A 22,415-nucleotide genomic window follows, 5' to 3' on the forward strand; every position below is an offset into this window, starting at 1 on the left:
AAACACCACTTGAGGTGGCACTTCAGAGGGTGAAACCCCTCTCTAAGCTCCTCCAGTCCCTCTGTGCTGCAGCCCTTTGACACCAGCTCCCTCAAGGATGTGCAGTGATAAAATTCTCCCTCAGTTTATCCAGCAGCACAGGCTCCAGTGCTGTGGGAAAGGAGGGATCGTTGCACCTCCCCATCATCCTGCCAGCCCCAGCTGTAAGAACTTTATAGAGAACTGATTTTGAGTTTGTTTGACAAGATCTGCTTTTTTTAAACCCATGGCTGACAGGTGTTAATTATCCCGTAGCCCTTAATTTCCTCATCATTTTCCAGCATCTTTCTGAGGCAACAGGGAGCAGTGCTAATCCTTCGGCTTGGGAAACATCCCCGTGTGTTTTGCTGAGGCCCAGGAAGAGTGGGAGCTGCTGGGAAGATGGGATGGATGGAGCGGCCACTCTCACTTCAACAGCACCTTTGGGGCCTCCCAGCAGTTTTAGTGGATTCTGCCTTTCAAGGCTGGACACAACCCTCTCTTTTTTCATGCATGAGGATCCCAAGCCTTCCCACACGGAGAAATTGCTGCTTTGCCAGTGGAATGGCTCTGTGCCAGCACCGATGTGACAAGGTGACACCAGGCCCCTGCTGTACGAGTGGCCTGTGGCCGAGGAAAATGGACAAAAACCCAGCTTTGTTGCTCCTCAGGGGACTCCACACCCATCCCATCACTCCCGCTCTCCAGTCCTTCCAGATAAATGTCCATCAGCTGATCCTGTTCTCTGCTGCCTCCGGGCCCCCAGTGAGGTCCCCGCTGGGTCGCAGGGCCCTGCTCAGCCTGTCCCTCTGGTCAGGTCTGCCCTGTGCCCCATTCCCCAGCGAGGGGACGTGGGATCTCCCCCACACAGTGGGGATGAGCTGTGATCCCACTGCACCACCCAGGGTGGTGACAGAGCTGCCCTGGTGCTGGCCAGGGGCTCTTCCTGTCCTGGGACAGCCACCAAAGTGTCCCTCCAGTCACACTTGGGATGTCCTACCCTCATCAGGGGTGATGCCAGGCTGCCCAGGCCACCTGAGCCACTTCTGGCCACCACCAGGGCAGCTGAAGAGGTCACTCAGTGAGGCCAGTGAAGGTGGCTTGAGGGAAGGCTGCTCAACAAACAGTGAGCTCTGCACCTAAGTGCTGGCATCAATTAGCACAGGGACTGGGAACAGTGGGATTTGCTGTCTTTTGAGGTAGGAATTCGTCCCAGCTTCATCTCTGTCACCACTTGCTCTCAACACCACAAATCCTGATGTTCTCCTCGATGCCTTTTATGGGAAGTGCAGAAATTAGCTAATTCCCCATTGCTCCATCCCCACTTATTAGTGCTACACAGAATTGGGTAATTATGAATAGAACTGCCAGGCAAAACGAAACTTCTCCTTTAAAAATGCATTTTAATTAACTCTGTTGGGTTCATGTGCTCCTTAGGAAGAGCTGACTGTGCCTTACTGACTGAGCTGTGCTCACACAGGAGACCACAAGCTTGGCCAAAGGGCTGCAAAAGGGCTTTGCCTTCCCTCTGGACCTACCCTGGAAGATGATTGTGGGGTGTTGCTCCTCAAAGCTTGTTTGATCTACTGAAGTTTGGTCTACTAAAGCTGAGCAGCAAAGAAACAGAAAGATATGGAATCATTGAATTACAGACTGGGGTGGGTTAGAAGGGACATGAAAGATCACCCAGCCCCACCCCTGCCATGGGCAGGGACACCTCCCACTGTCCCAGGCTGCTCCAAGCCCCAATGTCCAGCCTGGCCTTGGGCACTGCCAGGGATCCAGGGGCAGCCACAGCTGCTCTGGGCACCCTGTGCCAGGGCCTGCCCACCCTCCCAGGGAGCAATTCCTTCCTAATATCCGATGTAAACCTACTGTCTCTGCATGAAGCCATTCTCCCTTGTCCTGTCACTTCATCCCTTGTAAATAGTCTCTCTTCATCTTTCTTGTTGGCTCCATTCAGACACTGAAAGTCAGGTCATCCTGAAACCTTCTTTTTTCCAGGCTGGGCAATCCCAATGTGCCAGATGCAAGACTGAAAACAGAGCTGGGGCTTGGTGAGTGAGTGGTAGAGAGGTGACAACCTCTGCCCCGCACAAGGCAGCGGTGGGAAGGATCCCTGGGATATCAGCAATGCGAAATATGGAATTTTACATTTCCTTCACAAAAGGCAAGGAAAGAACCCCTGCCAGGTTTCCCAGCTGGACAGAGCGGTAAGGAAGCCCAGGCTCAGAGGTGGTAGAAATGAAAATGCAGTTTACCCCTCCGGGGTGGCAGTGGGGCCTGCTCAGTCACACCCACCCTGAGCTCCCTGGCACTTCCACATCCTGGAAGGGTGATGGGGAAACTCCTGTGTGTGCTCCACTGCTGAGAGCAAAAGCAAAGCCCCTGTGGAAGCCTCACCGCTGTGGGACATTCCACAAGTTCCAGCTTTGCAATCCAAGGCTTTCTAGATGGAGACAATATCATGGATTATGGAGGCAAACTTAAAGAAGGGCAACTTTAAAATAAAATCCTCTAGGCTTGTGAGACTAAATTTTACAGCAAATGGTAATGTGTCTCTGATTCCCCTGATTGTTCCTGGCACGATGATGAAATGCAGTAAATAAATACATAAAAATAATGAGTCTTCCAGACCTTGCAGCATTCATTTTAATAGATGCTATTTAACTACACATAGAACCACAGATATCTACCTTTCAAACGCTGGTTACAAAGATTGGGAAGGCTGCCAAGAAAATGGCTTTTACTTGCCCCCAATAGATATCAAAAAGAAACAATTTATATGTTGAAATTGCCTTTATTTTTTAATCCATAAATAGTTGTTACTGACAAAAGTGGAAAAATCCTTAAGACTCTAAATTTTACTAAACTGATAATATTTTTGTTTACAGTACATACAGAATGTGCTTTTACAGGTAGGTATAACAACAAGAATAATACAGAGAAAAACAGTCAAATACTGCTCATCTTGAAGCTCGTTTAATGGTTAACCAAGAGTCTGTGCAAAGTTACAGATACAAATGTACTTCCTCTTCAGTACTACTGTATAATAAACATGGAATCCATAAACTGGGCTAAAGCACAAAAATATCCACTTAACCCCTCTTAGGAAATATTGTCCCCCAAACTAAAAATATTACAGTAAGAAGTGTCTTTCTCAGAGCCAAGAAATTCTTGCTACAAAAATGTCTCAGGGGTTTGCAGGCGGGCGGGGGCGGCGGCGGAGCAGAAGGGCAGGGGGAGCGGCTCCTCCTGGCAGCGGGGCGGGATGGAGTCCTCCCGGGATGGAGAGAGATCTCCTGGGACAGAGAGAGACCTCCTGGCATGGAGAGAGACCTCCTGGGATTGAGAGAGACCTCCCGGGATGGAGAGAGACCTCCTGGCATGGAGAGAGACCTCCCGGGATGGAGAGAGACCTCCTGGGATTGAGAGAGACCTCCTGGCATGGAGAGAGACCTCCTGGCATGGAGACCTCTTGGAATGGAGACCTCCTGGCATGGAGACCTCCCAGACATCGTGTGGCCACGGTGGAGACCCGAGGTGCTGGGAGCAGAGATCTCTTTCAGACTGACACCAACACACTCACATGGCCCCATCCAACTCTCCCCTCACCCTGGGCAAAGCACTGTTGGCTTTTCCCAGCCGGGATTTTGGCTCGGGGAGGGCACCTCTCACAACAGAGAGAGCTGGGAATGATCCCTTCTCCCACCTGCCTGTGGACACAGCACAGAAGTGGCTGTTCCCCAGGGAGCAGCCCCAACACGGGCTTATTGCTAACAGCACTCGCTAGGAAAATATTTCAGCCCCTTTCTCACATATTTCCCTTCTTTCACTCAGCTGAAATACACCTGAACACAAAATCTGTTGGTGCTAAAGGTACTTCAGCAGAGCCCCTCCTTCCAGATTAAGCACTAAATCTGAAACCAAACTAAGACAAGCAGTTTCTCCATGAGCTGAGGATGTCAAATTGATCGCAAAGAGAACATGTATTTCAAACACAACTACAGTTCCCTGGTTCATGGCGATTTTGTTTGTGGTGGTGGAAGAAGATGAAGATGTCTTCCCAGCTACCAGGAACTAACCATCTCTTACAAAAACCTGATGCCAAGCTCCTGCAGATTCCTGGTGGGAATGCTTCTGACAGAACAGAAATGTGCATGCGGGAAGCTCAGGTTCCTGGGAGCAGCTTTGCAGCCAGTCAGGCTCAGCAGACAGAAATTAAATCCAGGCCAGGGAAGGAGGGCTTACTCCCAGACAGCTGTCTCTGTTTCTTCCCACCCACCCCCATCCCCAAGTAACAGCTCATCGTTTATAAAAGGAACATTAAAACATTGAAAAATATTTCTTTTTTTTTTCCTTAAAACACGGTTCACTGGCATTAGAAGGCTTTTTATGACAAAGTCTCTGTTGCGTGTGGTGCTGTGTGTGGTTCATTAAAAACAGTTTTCCACGTTTCAAAGAATGATTCAACACAGTTTGGAAGCTTCGACTGCGACAGGGTCAGTCAGAACGTGTTGATTGCGTTTTACAGTATGTATGTGTATATATATTTATATATATACACACACAGAGTTGTATAAAACCCAGTGCAGCCACCCGGGATGTGTCGCTGCTCAGGGAATGCAAATCATTATCAGCTTGTAGGAAATAACAGAAACTTTTCTACATCCCCCTGCCCCAGTCCCTGCACATGCGCTCTGGGAACTGGACACTGCCCAGGTGTGGGTTTGCACCTGTGGGTGGAGAAAAAGACAGATCAATTCTGCAGAGTATATGACATTAATCAAGGCAGGTTATATTTTACTGTACAGAGGAATGTGGCTGCTTCCCTCTTTTCTCCTGAGTGCAGGGTGTTGTGGTGGCTCAGACATGGGGAGAAGGAAGCAGGAAGGTCGCAGTGCAGGGAACAGCATCCCTTAGAGCTGCTGCCTGCCAGGACCCTGGCCAGGAGGAGAGCAGTGGGAGACTGGGCAACCCCAGCCCGGCCCTCTCGTTCTGGGCAGACAGTGGATTGTGACACACCACACACAATGTGTCAGGACAATGACAAACAAGATTCACAAAAACACTTTGCTGCTCTACAGTTTCTGTTGTGAGAGGGTCTCAAAGCACTTCACAGCTGTTATGGTCTGATCCCTCCACAGAACTGGAAATTCCCATTATCATCATGTGTGGGCCATGGGGAACTGAAGTGCTGGGGACCAGGCTGTGGGTCTCGACACTCGGTCCCAGGGCAAGTGTTCCTTCAGTGACAAACTCTCAGAAGGAGGAATAAGGAAAAAAAAAACGACCTAAGGACAGCTGTGTGTGCTGAAATGCCACTGCCCCATCTACCAACCCATTCCAGCACACAGAGCGAGCTGTGGGAACACATGGTGCCCAGGTGGTATCCAGGGCACGGTTCCTTCCCAAGGAAATCTGCTGAAAATTTTCTGTGGTGGTGGCAGAGTCCCTGAAGAGATTTGGCCTAAAAAGGCTCCTTGTGGGACACATCTGCTTGAAACAGTTGAGTGGGTAGAAAAAAGACAAGGAAATGAGGCTAAGACTTCTCTGGAGGATTCTTGCCCAGGTAGGACACATCAGCAGAGGGCCTGTGATATTCATTAGCTAGAACAGGAGAAGACACAGAGGTCAAATGGCCCAGGCACAGCTCAGCACCTGCACGGGCTACTTGAATGCAAAGTTTCCAAATTTGCATCTGGTCCAGTAACTTCTTAGTTCACAAATGGAACATTTAGATGAGGACTAGAGCTTGAGACACACAGCTATGGACATGGAAAGAGGAGTGTTCACCTACCCACAGCCTCCCACCATCACCTCCTCTCCGGCTCTGCCACCATAGCTCCTGGAGGCTCTACAGTGGACTCTGCTCCCCCACAGTGTTCAGATCTCCCTGGCTTTGCTTGGGCCAAGAGAGAGTGGAAGAGCCCCAGAACCTCAGCAGCGGTTACAGCCACAAGAGTTTCTCTTCTCTTCACTTCGGCCTGTGGGAAGGTCAGCAAGGGCCATGTTTTCACAGGGACTGTCTTCTGGGAGGAAATATCCAGGGCTGAGCTGAGGAGCTTGGAGGTAGTCAGGGGAGAGTAGTGTCCATCAAGGGAGGGGGGCAGGAGAGGAGGTGTGAGCCTGTTCTCTCTCATCCCTCCCATGCCATGAACTGCCACCCTGATCCACTGACAGTCCTGGTTGTTGCCCAGAGTGATTTTGCCCAAGGCTGCAGGATCTGACCCTGGAGACTATTATTAGATTATTCCTTCCCAGCTCAGTTTCCGTCAAACAAAGCCCCAGTAACCTCTCACTGATGGAGCCCTTCTCAACACAGTCTCCATCAGATGGGGCAGGATAAAGCTCTGGAAATAGGACCACCTCCAGGACAGTCTGGGAAGGAGAAAGGCCACCTGGACACCCCGCTGAGGCCCACCTCTAAGTCCCACTGGGGTAAGGACACATGCTCCTCCCGCCTACCCTGCACCAGAAAAACCCAGTGCTGCACCAAAGCCTCCACAGGAGACTCACACTCAGGCCCCAGGATCATTGTTTGCTACAGGACTTGGCACGCTGGACTGGGAATGTCATTAAGGCCAGGAGGTGGGAGGTATTTGAGGGGAGGGAGATGGGCAAAGCAAAGTTCAGTGAAGCCTAATGAAGAGCCATGTAGGAAAAGAGTCAGTGTGGGGAGGTGGGACAGGAAGAGAAATGCACAGGGATGTGCTCACAGCCTGAAGTCAGCCGTCATCTCACCCGGAGGAGGGAGCGTGCCTGGACGGATCCACTGGGGGTGTGTGTGTGTGTGTGGTGGGGCCTCAAGGGCACGCCAGGGATGGTGTCCAGCACCCACAGCTCCAGCACCAGGTCTGGCTGGCCTTCAAACCCTCTGAGACCCTTTCCTGGCCGCAGAAGTGTGTTCCAGTGGGAGTCGGTTCTACAGAATTTGGTAGGAGCACAAATCAAAGGGAAAAAAGAAAGGAAAAACCAAACCCAAATCCAACAAAAAAAAAAAAAAAAAACAAAAAACAAAGCAAAGCCCAATCTGCCTGGAAAGCCAAAGGTAAAACCCTCACAAATTCTGGACCCACGAGTCTATGTTTTAAAGATTTTACAAATATACAGTATCTAATTAGCATTATATCAGATATACAACATGCCCATTAATTATAATTATGCTTGATATATAATTTATATGCATGAAATGTAACTGTCTTCATAGTTAGGATTGGGACTCAGTGGAATTGGAATTTGGAAGGTTTTCTTGGGAAGCCATTGCAGGGAGAGAAAACCACGGAAAGTTACCGACCTGCTTTTCGGTAAACAGACACCCTCAGCTCTGTGCCTCTGCTAAGGGCTGGAAAAAGATTTGCTACATATGGAGTTCTAGGCTGTAAATGGGAGGAGAAAACATTCAGAAACAGGGGAACTGGGCCATGGAAAAGGCTATCAGGAAAAGAAACTTCTGGGGAGAAATCCTGGCTCGGTGACGGGCGTGGCAGCCTTGGCTCGCGGAGGTCTCGGTGGGGTCAGGACCTCCCCCAGCACAGGTCAGCAGTGTGGAGCTGAACGGGTTCTGGTGCTTCAGGTTCAGCAGTGGCAAGAAGCTGGAGGAAGAGTAACCCTCTTCCTCCTTCCTATTTACATGTTGGAGACACCAAGATACTAGAATGAGTGGAGAAAAGGGTCTAACAAGCATTTCAGCATATTTGTGCTTATTGAACACATCAACCCCACTACTTCCTACACTGAGAGAGCAGGCGATTTGTAGGCACTAGTATGTTTTTTATCTTATGAGTATATTTAATATAAACTAAAACTTTATTTCTCAGCCAGGCTATTCTTGTCCCTAGATCTGCCAGTCCCATAGGAAAGTCTGCCCTTGAACTTGCTCCAAGGGTGACAAAGAACAGATGTGTGGGTGCTGACGGGTGTCAAGCAGCCTGGGGGTGACCCCAGCAGCCAGAACTTCCCTGCTTGCTACAGAAAGGCCAAACATGAGGACCAAGAACGAGGCCCTTTCCTGTATTTCCTCCTCCCTATCTCAGGCTGCTTCTCCTTGGAGCAACTGAAAAGTCCTGAATTAATGGAAACTGTGGGATAATGCAGGTGAGCCCTTGGAAGGAGCCATCGATTACTATGGCTTTCTTTGACAGAAACTGATGCACATCAGGAAATTTCCTCTGTTATCCCTCACTAGTGTCTGACTGCTGCTTCAGCTCTTCCTGTGTCACTGATGAAGGGGTGGCTTTAAAAACAACGTGGATGGGACTGTCAGAGAAGTCTTTGCAGACACTGAGTTAGTAGAGGTTATCTTGGCCTATAAGGCCACTGCAGAACGGGGTGCTGTGGCCACCCCAGTCCTTAAGGAGTATCTACAATGCACTGGGTCATGTCAAACAGTCACCTCTGTTTTGCTGGCGGTGCGGTAGTGGTGGTGGTGGCCGGGGATGTAATGCAGCTGTTCCACCGTGTTGTGCCGGCGCGAGGCGAACGCTTGGCGCTTGGCCGAGGTCGGGTTCATACTCAAGGTATTGTACAAGTTATTTGAGGCACTGGGATGGGAGTGCATTTTTGACATCCTGTAGCGATCCAAGACTGGTGTTGACACAAAGACATCTGTGTGTGACAATGCCCTGGACATGGACTGCTCGGGGTACCCCGACCGCTCCGGCGACAGCAGCGGGTCCTGGGAGTGCAGGCGCTCTGCTGACAGGAGCTGCTCGTCTGAGAGGATCCGTTCATAGGACATGCTGAACTCCTCGGGCATGATCCTCTCAGGGGACAGCACTCTGTCCTGGGACATGGCGCGAATGGGACGGCGGGGCCTGTCCCGGTGGTTGCTCTGCTGAGACATTTTGATGACGTTGATGGGCAGCGTTCCCCGGGCTGCCAGGTCGGGCAGGTGTCTCCTCCTCATGTAGTACTCGTCAGCCTCTTTGTCAGCTGTGGGAAGGGAAAGGGAGAGGTTAGAAACATCAGAGTGCTGTCCCAGGGGTGAAAAAGGGCTGTGCACAGCACACAGCCCTGGAGCTGCCTCCTGGTGACACCCGAGAGACCATCTGCCACAGGCACGGACACCCTGCCAGAGAGACAGCCTGCTGTGGGTGGTGCCACCAAGGGCTTGTGGCAGACAGAGGAGTGTGCAATGCACGGGGACAGTGTAATCCCCTGGGCAATGCATCCCATCCTCCTGCACCGTGGGACAACAGACTCCATGTGCTGGGGAGGCCAGACGGCGGTGATTTACATGAAAGATGAGTTATGGAGAAATTCCCAAATGTCACCTTCACGGGAAAGAACAGGGCAGGTGACACGAGCAGACGAGGTCCCCGTTTGAGGACATGCACATCTCACCTCTGCCCTCAGACATGGGTATTCCCCGGAGCCGTGAGTGACCTCATCACATTTTAATTACCACATTTAAATATTCGGAAATGTGATCACAAAACAGGTTTGGTGGTCGTGGGATGGTCTCTGAGACACTGAATCACCTGCCCAAGGTTTCATTTCCCACTTTTTCAGTCAGCCTTGGTTGATATAATAGAATTTATCCCATGGAACATTTCTTGCTCGGTTTGCTGCTCCTGCATCTTAAACGACTCTCTGTTGCTCTGAAATGCAGCACACCCCCCCCACACACTCACCCTCCTTTTATTTTTTTGGCTTTGGGAGAAACGCTGCCGTCTCAGAGAGGATGTTGGCTACTGCAGCTGTATCGTGATAGATCGCTGGGATCCTGCAGCAGCTGCAATGACCTGATTCAACCAGCTTGTGACTTGAAGAAGCAACTCCACAATTGTTCCAGATTTTTTAAAAAAGCAACAACAGAAACACAAAACCTTTCTGGTTAACCCATTGGATGTTCACATGCTGGGAACTGGGGTACTGGGATCACTTACCTGGAAGGAGGCTGCCCAGAACAGCCATCCTTCCCCAAAATTCCACTGTCACAGGTGGGAGAGCACAACTCTGGTCTCCGTGGGTCAGGGGATGGAGTCACATTTAATGCTCCACACTCATCATCCTTGTGAGCCTTCTCCCTCATTGCTCTGTCTGAGGTGTTTTCCTGATGTCTCCAAAAGCATCCCCCTTCCTTTCTGGCTCATCTTAGAGCACCTCAGAGTGAGACCCACCCCAGACACCTGGCAGGAGCCCTCCTCTCCTTGGAGAAGACAGCACTGGTGTGCAGGAAGGGATTCCTCATGCAAAGGTAAAGGAAATTTCTCCACCTTACAGAAGAAACAAGGCTTGTTGCAAAGTAACCTCATAGGAAGAGCTTGGCACGGAGCCCCCAGAGCTGGGAACACACGCAGGACCCAGCAGGGACTTGCCCTACCAGGCTTGAGCCAAGTGCTGACGGGCAAAGACATCCTCTCCTACACATCCTTAGCCAGATCCTGGGACCTGACAGAAAATTCCTTGGGAAAGTCATTTGTTTATAGGACAAATATGATAAAGATACATGGTAATGATAATAAAGAGGAGCCTTGTTATTTTCTCAGCTCCAGTATTTCAGTTTGTGGCAGGAGAAGGAAGATGGGAAAGGATGAGATGACAGAAGACGAAAATTTCCCATGCATGGAGGTTCTGAGGAGGTTAGAGTGACAAAAAGAGCAAAGCTCTGCTGCAGGACAGAGGGGGATCATGAGGCAGGTGAAGTAGGTGCTGCCTCTTCCCACAGGCCTTCAGCAGGCCTGGTAGTTAAATATGGGTGGAAATTCCCTCTTTCTTCTGACAGAGCCATCAACCTGTAGGTTTTATGTGCCACATTGGCTGAGAGTTGAAGACAACTGGCTGCTTGTCCCATGAGCCAGAGCTCGTGTGGTGGGTGCTGACAACATCCCAGAGCTTTGCTCACAAGACACCAGTTCAGCAAACCCTGCAGAGCCGTCACCACGCTGTGCTGGGCCATGTCCCTCACTTGTCTCCTCGCCCCCTCTCCCACACCTTCCCTTCACTGCTCCCTGGCCCCTGTGCACACCCTGGAAGATCCATGAGGAGGTGGGGTTGGTTTCCTGTCTCACATCCAGAAGCAGGAGCTGAGAACATCTGTGCCGTGGCCTGTTGGCACCACTGCTGCTGCCAACCCCTTCCTCACAGCCCACACATCCCCAAGGTGTGAGGGCACCCACGGCTCCCCTGTGCTCGCTTCCTGCTCGTGGGATTTGCTCTCCAGAGCACACACTGCAGCAATGAGTCTTGATTTTTCGCAATCCAACGCTTCTTGGAAGGATGTCTCACTGCAAATGTCAGGCAGCAGCTCTCCTGGGCTCGAGCTCTTGTGTCTTTAAAATCACCTTCTAGGAAGCCTGAGGGCGGGGGAAATTCCATATGGCCCCAGGAAATGGAGGCATTTTCATTCTATATTGTGGCCATAGATGGAAATGCCACACTGGGTGTGCACAGGCTCGGTAACCACGCTGGAGGCTGCCTGCAGAATGGGAATGAAGCAATTAGCACTCTGGCACTTGGCCTCTGCTCTGGATGAGAGGAGTTCCGCTGGATTTGCCCAAGTGACTCTAAATAGATGTAATTAAAGCACAGAACATCCCAAATGGAGATGTGCTTGGATGCCCACACCTGGCTCTGGTAATTGCCAGCAGGAGCTAAACCAGCTTATGTGAGGTTTACAGCTCTGAGGCTGCTAGAGAGGTGGCACAATCAGCTGAGTGAAAGTGGTTTGAAGTTGTTCCTTGCTGATTTCGAACAAACATGCAGCATGCTCTACGCTTTAAAACGTTTTGTCCATTAGGAGCATTAAAAATACCTTTTCCTTCCCTCTCCCACCCCGTGACCCTTGTACAGCCTCTTGCTGGACATGGCCAAACCTTTCAGGGAGCTGATTTAATTCCAGAGGTGCTTCTAAGCTCACTCAAGCCATGCCCCCCGTGATGCTGAGGAGGAGGAACATTTCCAGGTGTGGAAAAACTTCTCATCTCTATCTCAGAGGAGCCAGAAGAGCCGGAACAGCCGTGTGTCACACCCAACAAGCTGCTCGAGGCAGCACCAGACAGACATTTCCCAGGCTGTTGGCACTGAGGGGGTGTCAGCCGGAGCCAGGGATGGGGAATGAAGCCTGGCAGGAATATGCTGCATCACACACGTGCCTGGTGCCAAGGGAGAGCTCAGCACAGTGCTGGAACCGCAGAATTCCTGCACCCAGGGGCAGCAGTGAACCAAATCCAGCTCCAGGCTGGGAAGAGTGGAGCTCCAGGAGCTTCGCCCACCGAGTGGGAAGTGTGGAGGTCTGGTTGCACAGTTGACCAAAACCAAAGTTTCTGCAGGAACTGAAACCTTGGAATCATAGAATGGTTTGGGTTGGAGGAGATCTCAAAGAGATCTTAAATTTCCAACCCCCTGCCATGGCCAGGGACACGTTCCAGGCTGATTCATGTCACCCTCATCACACCAGCACAGTCCCTGGGACAGTTGGGATCTGGTAACCCTGCCCCTTATCTTGTCATTGATGCTCACATGAGAGCAGACATTCACAATTTCAACCAAAATAAAACTCCAATCCAGTATGTTTCTCCATCAGGGTTGTGCTTAAAAATTCAAAAATGTGTCTTAAGAGGATTCCAAAAAAACAGAAATTGGGAGCAGACAAAAAGGGATCACTGGTGCAACTGCTTGGCAGGAATTTTTCTATTTTTAAATCAATCCCATATTTCTGGGTCTTTCCTTGTGTTTTTCAAACATTTGGAACTGGAATTACTGGAAATCATGCTTTCTGCACACTTTTTGGGCTTTTTTTCATTGGTTTTGTCTGGGATTTTTCTGCCCTTTCTTTGGCAGTTTCTAGAACATTGACCTGGGCTGGTCTCACCAAACCTCAGGGATGTCTGAGTGCTTCAACTGCCTTGGCTTCAGACTCAGCTGATTTGCCCTTAGACAGCTCTTTTTTGTGGGTTTGGGGTTGGGTTTTTTTCCCATTTGGAGGGAGATCCCCAAATGAGTGCTCTTAATCACACATTCCACCTCAACCTAAGGTGCCACTGCAGAAAGGCAAGAGCAGAGCTCCTCTGGCGCTGGAGGCACAGAAAGGAGGCACATCTGTGGTGCTCTGGGAGGAGAAGTTGGAAAAGCCACGGGTGCTTTTTGTTCCCATTGTTTGTTAGCATAGTGAGGAGAGGTGCACGTGTGTGTGCACGTGAGGCCCTCGCAGTAATTCCTCTGCTTTTCCTAAAGGTGATTTTCCCGGCTTTCTTCCTCTGCAGCTCCAGCACGTTTCCTCTCTGGGCTTGTCTCTCCTTGTTTTAATTGGCTTTAACATTTCTGAGCTGCCCAGGCATTTGTGATGATTCTCCAGCCAGCACCAAGTGGTTTAATATGCCTGAAAACACGAGCTTCCTTCCTGGCTGACCTTTCTCACTTAGCTGGGAAGAGCAATTCCCTGGAGCACCATGCAGGACGGAATTAATGCGGCTGCTCTTGCTCAGCCACGCTCCCACGGCCTCCCATCACTGCTTTTCCCACCTGCCAGGGCTGCCAGGGGGTGCCCAGCCCCTCAGAGACCCTCCCACGAGACCCCAGGTGGGTTCCTGATGTCTGTGCCCTGAAGGAAAAGCCAGGGAGATAAAGAGCCCTGGTCTTTCACAGTCTGTCTCCGCTAACTGGAAGAAAGTAAGTAACTTTTCCCTGCCTGGCAAGTCCAAAGAATCCCAAACAAGCACCTGAAACATAGATTTTAAAAATATCTAATGCTTTTTATCTTACCTGAATAGCAATGTTTGTTAATGACCTCTTCATAATTTTTTATTTTTTTGTAACCGTGACAGGGAGTCCATTGGAAAGGAGTAATTTTAAATAAGAAAAGTGAATGCACTATGAGTAATTTTCAAACTCCTGCATTTAGATATTGCACCTTTTTTGTGTTGCCTTCAGCTCCTTCATATGGAATAAGAAAATTATCCTGCTGGCATTTTGCAAAGGGAGGTTTGGGCACTGGGTGCCTCTTTTCCTTTGGCTCTGGAGTAGAGCAGCTGCAAGAAAGTGATTCAGTGATTCTGGAGGTGCTGAGTGTATTCAGTCCCAGCAGGAGCAGGGAGGGCTTGGCACTTTCAGAGCTGAGATTATTTGGCCACTCAAAAACACAGAGTCGAGCAGCTGGTTTGGCATTTGCCAGGTGCTGTGCAGGAGGCTGGGGTGGTGCCCTGCAGAGACCACTGAAGCCCTGGGTGGGTAAATAGGTGGGAGATGCCCTGCAGTGAGCAGGGATGCCCTGCTGGGGTTGGTGGGGTGGCTATTTAAGGGTTTGACTGAACCCCTCTCCAGCCAAGAGCCAAAGACAAGCTCAGTGTCCTTGGGTTCCTGGTGACTGCCAAGTGTCCAGTGACTGGGACAAGGACTGCCCAGAGGGGCAGGGAGGCTCCAGGAGCACTGACTACACTCAGGACATTTAATCTTGGCACCTTAACACAAATCTGGTTTTGTCATTTTAGACAAATATCTAGGAAATCATAGGATCACACTGTAGAATCCCAGACTGGTTTGGGCTGGGAGCAACCTTAAAACTCATCCAATGCCACCCCTGCCATGGGCAGGGCCACCTCCCACTGTCCCAGGCTGCTCCAAGGCCCAATGTCCAGCCTGGCCTTGGGCACTGCCAGGGATCCAGGGGCAGCCCCAGCTGCTCTGGGCACCCTGTGCCAGGGCCTCCAGAAATTCTCATTTTGATCACCTCATACTGGGGACAATTCAAAGCAGAAATATTACAATGCTGTGGTTTCAAGAGGTTTCCAATCCCAGGCAGTATCATCCAAGCTACCCATGAACATGGACTGTTCATCACTGGGAGGCTGAGGGGGGAGAACTCTTTTGGTTGGGAATGTGAGATCCAAGTGTTTCCAGGGAACAAAGCTCATGGCAGAAGCAGAGCTGTGCACAGGGAACATGGAACAGGGAAGAAGGCAGGTTCCAATCCCCAAATACCTCAGCTCTGGGCTCCAACACAGCTCAGCACATTCTTACTTTTAAGCACATCAGATGAATTTGCCTTAATATTAAACAGGTACGTAAGTCCCAAGTTGAGGTGCCGAGGAATGGACTAAGATATTTTTTTGTGCTACGTTTTCATTTCATCGTCTCTTCTGAAAAATCTTCCACAGATGGTTCTTATGGACAGTCCAAGGGCTTCCCTGCCACTTAATTTGGTGTCTCCCTTAGCTGGCTAAACTGGGAATGCAGATTTTGTACGGACTAAGTCAGATCTGCTTCTCATCCTCCCCTGCCCTCCCCTCAGTGATCCATTGGAACACCTAAGTTATTTCTCTAAGTTCAGCACTGTGACTCCATGGCTGCATCCAGAAACTGCTCATGGAAACCACAGAGCAAGGGTGAGTCTGCAGAGAGCATTTCCTGCACAAAAATCACTCATTTCAGAATCCCACCGAAGCTGAAGAGTTTGAAATCAGCAAAGGGGATGAACTGGAGCATTACAGAACCATTGGCAGAACAATGCAATCCATAAAACAGCAGGAAAGGAGAGATGCTAACGAGTGTGCATAGGGCAAAGCTGCTGGAATACCCAAAACACCCTGTGGATCTGAGCATGGAACGGGCCAGGAGGAGCTCTGGACACACAGCATGGAGCAGAGCATGGATCTGCTGAGCATGGAGCAGCTCTGGACACACAGCATGGAACAGAAAATGGATCTGAGCATGGTGCAGGTCAGGAGCAGCTCTGGACACGCAGCATGGAACAGAAAATGGATCTGAGCATGGCGCAGGTCAGGAGCAGCTCTGGACACGCAGCACGGAACAGAAAATGGATCTGAGCATGGCGCAGGTCAGGAGCAGCTCTGGACACGCAGCATGGAACAGAAAATGGATCTGAGCATGGCGCAGGTCAGGAGCAGCTCTGGACACACAGCATGGAACAGAAAATGGATCTGAGCATGGCGCAGGTCAGGAGCAGCTCTGGACACGCAGCATGGAACAGAAAATGGATCTGAGCATGGCGCAGGTCAGGAGCAGCTCTGGACACACAGCATGGAACACGTGGATTCCAGCACTGCCCAAGGCAGGTAGGGCTCCTCCTGGAAAGGATATTCCCAACCACCTTAGCAGCTTTCTGCTGTCATTTGGCTCCCGCTGCCCCTGTGGCTGGTGAGATCCCTGCCCCTGCTGTGCCAAGGGCAGCTCTGAGCACCCAGCGGGGCTCGGCTCAACTCCAGCAGAGCGGAGAAAAGGATTCTCAGATGACTCCCTCAGGAGCAGGTCCGAGTGGGGCAGTGGGAGGCAGCGCAGCAAGGAGGGCAGCAAGAAAAGGACCACATGTGCTCTTCCAGTAATGAAATGACTCTCTACACTCATCCCTGGTGGGAGGCGACAGCCAAAGGAGCCATTCCCGGGGATGCCAACCCGGGAGTGCCCCGGCAGAGGGAAGGGGGTTACTGCCTCAACGCCGTGCCCGAGGACACACGAGGTACAGAGGGAGGGAAACGAGCTGACACCTACTGAGTCTCTTCAGAGATGAATATTTACTCGGGTTCGTCTTGACAGCAGACTCGTAGGACGGCGGGAGGTGGGAGAGGTTCTGGAAGGAGCGGGAGAAGGACAGGTCGTAGGGCTCGGTGGCTGAAGTGAGGATGTTGTTCATTCGTGGCTTGTCTGCAAGAAAACAGAGAGAGGCAGGTGTGAGGTGTGCGCCGAGGCGATGGAGAGAGGCAGCCCGTTCCCAGGGGCTCCAGCAGGGAGCAAGGCTGGGTCCGAGCCAGCCTCGGGGGCAGGCTCTCGGACACGATTCCAGCTGGCACCAGCACATCAGCGAGAACCGGGTCCCGTGGCGTTGTTCCCTTGTCCACAGTGGTGAGGGAGAGAAGCAAAGTGCTGCCTCACAGTCACCCGGAGCTGTCCCACTGCGATGGGGGCTGGGCTGGCACTCACCCCCCGGCCAAGCAGGGCTGTGCCAGGTGCTCAGGCAGCATCACTCACCTTCACCCCCCACACTGTGCTCTCCCCATCCTCAGGGACACAAAACCAGTCTGGGGGGTTCTGTTAACTGGGGCTGATGATCCCACTGCCCTCTGCTTGTGCCGGATTCCTCATTAGTGCTCTGAACCTGGGGGGCTCTGGGGCAATGCTTGTCCTTGGCACTGGGGCTGTGGGGCTCTGGAAACCTTCATGCTTCCCCTGCACGCAGGAGTGTGTGAAGTGAGGCTGTGGGGACACTCAGAGGACAAGGCAAGGTGTTGGAGAGGTTCCTGAGGCAGGAAATCTCTATCCCTGAGGGGTGGAGGATACCCCTCTACTGATGTTCATTTTGTTGGTCACTGAGGGAGTCCCCAGGAAGGGTCTAAGTGCCCTCTCTCACAATATCAATGTTGAGGGCACTGTCAGTAAAGATTAACACTGAGCCCAGGTGCTAAAATTGAAGTCCAGACTATCTGCAGAGTTTTGAAACCTTGTTCCTTTGCTGCAAGCTGAAAAATTGCCTTTCATCAGCCCAGCCAAGGCACAGGGACCTGTTGAACTGCAGTTGTAACTCTCAGGTGTTCAGATATTAAAATGGGCAGATATGAAAATATTTAACAAAGCAGGAACTTCAATTATTGGAAGCAAACCTAGAGCAGACACCAGTGGGCTCTGTCAGAGTGAGAGCAGTGATGGGGTTCAGTAGCTGAGGCAAAAGACCAAGGAGGTGGCCACTTCCAGTATGGTCTGAAAATGAAATCAGAGGGGTAAATTCTCTGCAAGAGCAGCAGAACGTTCAAGTCTTGGGTTCACATATTCCTGCTGTGCACCCCTGAAGTGTCCCCATGAAGAGCAGGGCATGGTCAGTGCACACTCACCTGCCCCAAACCCTCCTGCAGCCTCTGCACCATGGGCTGGTTGAGATAAAAGCACAAATTCTGCCCCAAAGTGCCAGAGCAGCAGGGGAATCTCATGTGGAACATGTGTTGGCTTTGTGCAGTGTCCAGACATTCGCTAACTTCTCCCATTTCCCAGAAAAAAGTTCAACCCAAAATGCACCCAAGAACAGGGCAGATATTTCACAGACATTTTTCTAGACCTGACTCATAAGTGAATCTGCTCCCTCCAAAAAACATCTGGAAGAGTGAGGCCATCCCCTCCCCTGCTGCCTTTCTGCCCTCTGGAGCTCTGTTTGTTGGACAGCAGAACATTTTCCTGCTCTCTGCATTTTTCATTTCGCCACGTCCTCGGTGCTCCTGCTGCCTGGAAATGAACCCAGCACCTCCCCTGTGTGTCTGTGCACAGGGATCCAGAGCTGCTTCCACAAGTGTTCTTCCCCTGGATATTTTAACGTTCCTGACACCCACCCTCAGCTCTGCACGGTGTCAAAGACAGGCTGAGGCAGTCCTGACTTCCTTACAGAATTCAGCACTGTGAAAAACTCCTCCCAACAATGCCATAACCACCTCGGTTCATAAACTCTCCCTTCCCATCGCTTCTGTTCCTCTCTGCTCTCCCAGAACAGGGCTCTGCTCTGGCAGAAAGAGCACGGCCCCAAGCGAGCTGGAGCGTCACCTCTCAGAGAGCATCATTTCCTTGCTGATGACTTCAATCCATGTCTAATAGACTGGCTGCAGGATCAGGGAGTGCATTGCATTCATCAGGGGGCTGGAAACAATTGATTAGATATTATCCAGTAAACAGAGACTGTATCAGCATTGAAACCATGTCCCCACTCCTACTCGTGCTTGTGTGGCAAGGACCCTGGGGTAACATCTCGTTGCAAATTCCTCAGCCAGAACCTGGAGCTAATCTCCATTTTCATGGGCGTTTGGACATGCTGCAATGAGCCCAGTCATATGCTTGGAGCTTGTGCTTGGTGCCAAAGCAGGAGCATTAATTGACTGCTTGCATGAGGTGTGTGAAATTAAGTGCCACACGTTTATCTGATGGGCTGGTGCAGGATCAGTTCCTCTCCTTGCTGCGTTTTCCATCCAGTCACTCAGGAACAGAGCGGAATGATTCTGGCAAATGAGAAGTCACCTTGAAATCCACTGCCCATCACTCAGCAAAATAAGGGATAAACTGAAATGACCAAAGCTAATTTCAGATGTCTTTGCATAATGTGGTTTGAGGGGGAGATCAGGGAACTAGTAAGGAGAAATATCTCGTGCAATTTATATTCTGATGCCAGTTCAGCACAAGTTTCTCAGCAGTTTTTCACTCCTGCCATATATTTGAGTCACGCTTGTCTCTGGTCTCTCTCCTCTTTCTTTGTGGTGTTTGTGGGCTCCTATGGGAGCTGCAGGCCATAACCAAGAATTATTAAATCAATAATCAATAAAAAGGTCTCCCATTCCCTGCAGGGCAGCTGAGACTGTTCCCTGCTGTGTTCCCCCGCATTCCCTCTCATCCCAGTCCAGCTCTACACTCTGGGCAGCTGGAGATAACCACTGGAACACGAGCTCTGTCCCATGGTTACTGGGATTACCTCTGCAAGCCAGGTTTAGTCCCCATTTTCCTCAGCACTATCCTGCAGCTCTGTGCCCATTTTCTGACACACCATCCAGCGTGGCACAGGGATTTTCAGAGGAACAGGCAGGAGATGGAGCTCACCCAGCCCAGAGAACACACAGCAGCCACGGGAACCTCCCCCAGCAATGCCATTTCTCTTGGGTTCTAAACTCTCCTTGCCACAGCCACACCTTGGCACAGTCAATGCAACGCTTTAAAATTCTGCCGATGTCTCTGATTAATTCAGCAGGAGAGGGCTCAGCTCTGCAGCATTTCCTCATCCTCCAGGCAGCAGAGGTTGCACAGTGCTCTGAGCAGGGATGCTCCAGCCCTGGCAGGGCTGGTACCAGGCACAGCCCAGCCCAGAAGTCACAACGCTGGCACGAGGAGCTCAGGAAGGGAGCAGGGAACTCTGTGGAGCTCTAATCTCTCCTCCTAGAGCCCTACCGAGCAAGGTGGGTGCATTTCTTCTGCTCCACGAGCCAGAATTGCCAGGCCAGTCTGAATCCTACTGTGTTTCTGTGGGAACCAGAGCATCCCTGGGCTGGGCTCTGAGAGGCTCCTGCCCTGCCCACACTGCTGTGCAGGGGCTGGGGAAGGGGCTGCCCTGCAGGAGGGCTGGGAGCACTGCCCGTGCTCCTACTGCACCCTGATCTAAACAGGAGAATGTCCTGGGACTGGCGTGGCACCACGTGCGTGTGCGTCCTGCAGTCCAGCTGTGCCTGGGCCATTGCAGTGAAGGTGGACACACGAATTCACTGCTCTGCTGGACCCATGCACTCGGCTGCTTTTTCATCTAACAAGGAAACAAAGCCCCTCCGAGCTGAGGCAGAGCCTCCTCTCTCTGCCACTGCTTTGCAAACTCTCTGCAAGTTCAGGGCTCAGAGAAGTTTCAGGATTTCCAGAGCTGTGGAGATTAGACCTGAAGTCTTCTTGTCACATCTCGCTCTGCCCCTGTTGTTGGAAGACAGTTTCAAAGTGTGTTTACACAAGGCACAAAACCTTTCATGTGCAGGACGGGAGCAGATGATACCCAAAACCAAAAAAAAAAACCAAAAGAAAAAAGAAAGTGAATTGATGGCAAAGTTCTAAACAAAGCTCAAGTGGCAAAAGGGATGTGCTGCAGATTTGCATTTGAGTCTGCACATATGTTGTGCGAATTCTGCAAGACATTTCAACAGATGCATTTTAAAACATTCACCCAGAGAAAGCAAACAATGTCACCTAGGAGAAGCTGCTACAACCCAGCCTTCTGCTGCTCAGCTTCAGCTCAGCACAGCTCCAGCGCTCTGTCAGAGCACTCCCTGCTCCCCCAGCACTGCCTTCTGCTCAGCCCTTTGAAGGCTCAGACGCAAAGCCTCGGATTCTGACGCAAGTCCTTACAAAGGGCCCCATTCCTCAGGAAAATCTGGTAGCACTGATGACGTTCTGGAGCCTTCTGTGCCAGGACTCTGAGTTCCCAGGCCATCCTGAAGTGACACACTGTCAGAGCAGGCAAATAAATGGATGTTCGCAGACTCAAATTAAAATTTATAACAGATATCTTCAGTGTTTGTGTTTTCACACTTCTGTTTCTCCGTGTTACAAACACTGTTATTAATAGTGCTTTGCATTTCTCATGACTAATCTCCAGGAGGTTTCTACATTTCCAGGTCAGGTCCTCTGTGGTGTAAATCAGAGCTCTCCTGTGAGTAGCTGCCCTCATTTATATGAGCTGGAGATGGAGGGTTTTGAATTCTGCCAGTGCTAAAAACCCTGTGCCTGTCAGGATGGTTCTAGGATCGGGTCCTGCAGGGCTCCTGGCCGAGAACTGAGCAGCAGCCTGAAGGAGGAAGGTGCAGAGGGAAGGGGTGCACCACGCACTGCATGGCAATGATGACATCCCTGAGCACTGCCACCCAGAAGGATGAGCCTGGAAAGGCTCCTGGGCACACAGAGCATTGCAGTCACACCCCACAACTGGGCTGAGAGGAGCAACGCTGCCAATTCCACTGAAAGGGAGAGCTGCGGAAATGAGAATTGCACCGAGCAGTCAGAGGAAAGGATCTGCTCCTTCTGCTGGGGTTTGCTGCCTTTGCATGGGCTGCAGAACACCACACCTGGCTCTGGCAGCAGAGCTGCCAGCACTGGGGGCTGTGTGCAGCTGGGGCTTGTTCTTACTGGGTTTGAGACCATTACAAACTGGTGCCTGCCCCCACCTCTGCAAGCGCCTCATGCCCAGAGCTCCTCAGGGCAGGGAGAGGGAGCTGGTTCTGAAGGGAAAGTCACACAGCCATGGAATGATTTGGTTTGGTTTGGTCTGGTTTGGAAGGGATCATAAAGAGCACTCAGTGCCACCCCTGCCACGGGCAGGGGACACCTTCCACTGTCCCAGGCTGCTCCCAGCCCTGTCCAGCCTGGCCTTGGGCACTGCCAGGGATCCAGGGGCAGCCACAAGCTGTGCTCTGGTTGGAAATGGATGACTGTAAGGCCCCTTCCAGCCCACACCATTCCAGGTTTCTGTGACTGTGACTGAAGGGAGGGCAGCACAAACCTCATCCAGGGTGAGTCCAACCTCCCTCGGTCCAACCACGTCCCCAGCAACCCAGCACAGCCCAGCACAGAGCGCGGCTCTGCACTGTGGGCACGGCCAGCAGCTCTCAGGGCACGGCCAGCAGCTCTCAGGGCACGGCAGGTGGATGTGGCCCTGATTTTCCAAGGAGCTCCATTTCCAGAACTGAGCCTGTATTGCACCACAGCAGTCTGTGCACTCTGCTGAGCAGAGCAGGAGTCAGGCCCTGGCACCCCAAAGGGCACCGTGGATGCACCAGGAGCTGGGGCTGGGTGCTCCAGCCCTGTCAGCCCTGGATGTCTCCCTCCCACTGCCATCTCAGCCCTGCAGAAGGTCAGGACATCAAGTGTCTGTCTGTTCTGTGGGTTCTGTGCTGCACATCTGATTAACTTCTCATTTTCTCCCATATATTTCTACCGGGGATAAA

General features: G+C 51.3%; 1 protein-coding gene across 2 annotated transcripts in view; it reads right to left on the minus strand.

The window, feature by feature from the left end:
• Positions 1-2,652: 2,652 nt before the first annotated feature.
• The window catches only part of SHISA6 (shisa family member 6), a 183,766-nt gene continuing 164,003 nt past the window's right edge, over positions 2,653-22,415 (minus strand). For both annotated transcript variants that reach the window (XM_048323789.1, XM_048323788.1), the window contains 2 exons: positions 16,468-16,620; positions 2,653-8,952 (listed from right to left, as the gene is read on the minus strand). In XM_048323789.1, the coding sequence (XP_048179746.1) occupies positions 8,402-8,952; positions 16,468-16,620 (704 nt within the window). In that variant the 3' untranslated portion in view covers positions 2,653-8,401. The remainder of the gene's footprint in view (positions 8,953-16,467; positions 16,621-22,415) is intronic.

Source organism: Corvus hawaiiensis, chromosome 19 (assembly GCF_020740725.1).
Source record: "Corvus hawaiiensis isolate bCorHaw1 chromosome 19, bCorHaw1.pri.cur, whole genome shotgun sequence".
Lineage (NCBI taxonomy): Eukaryota > Metazoa > Chordata > Aves > Passeriformes > Corvidae > Corvus > Corvus hawaiiensis.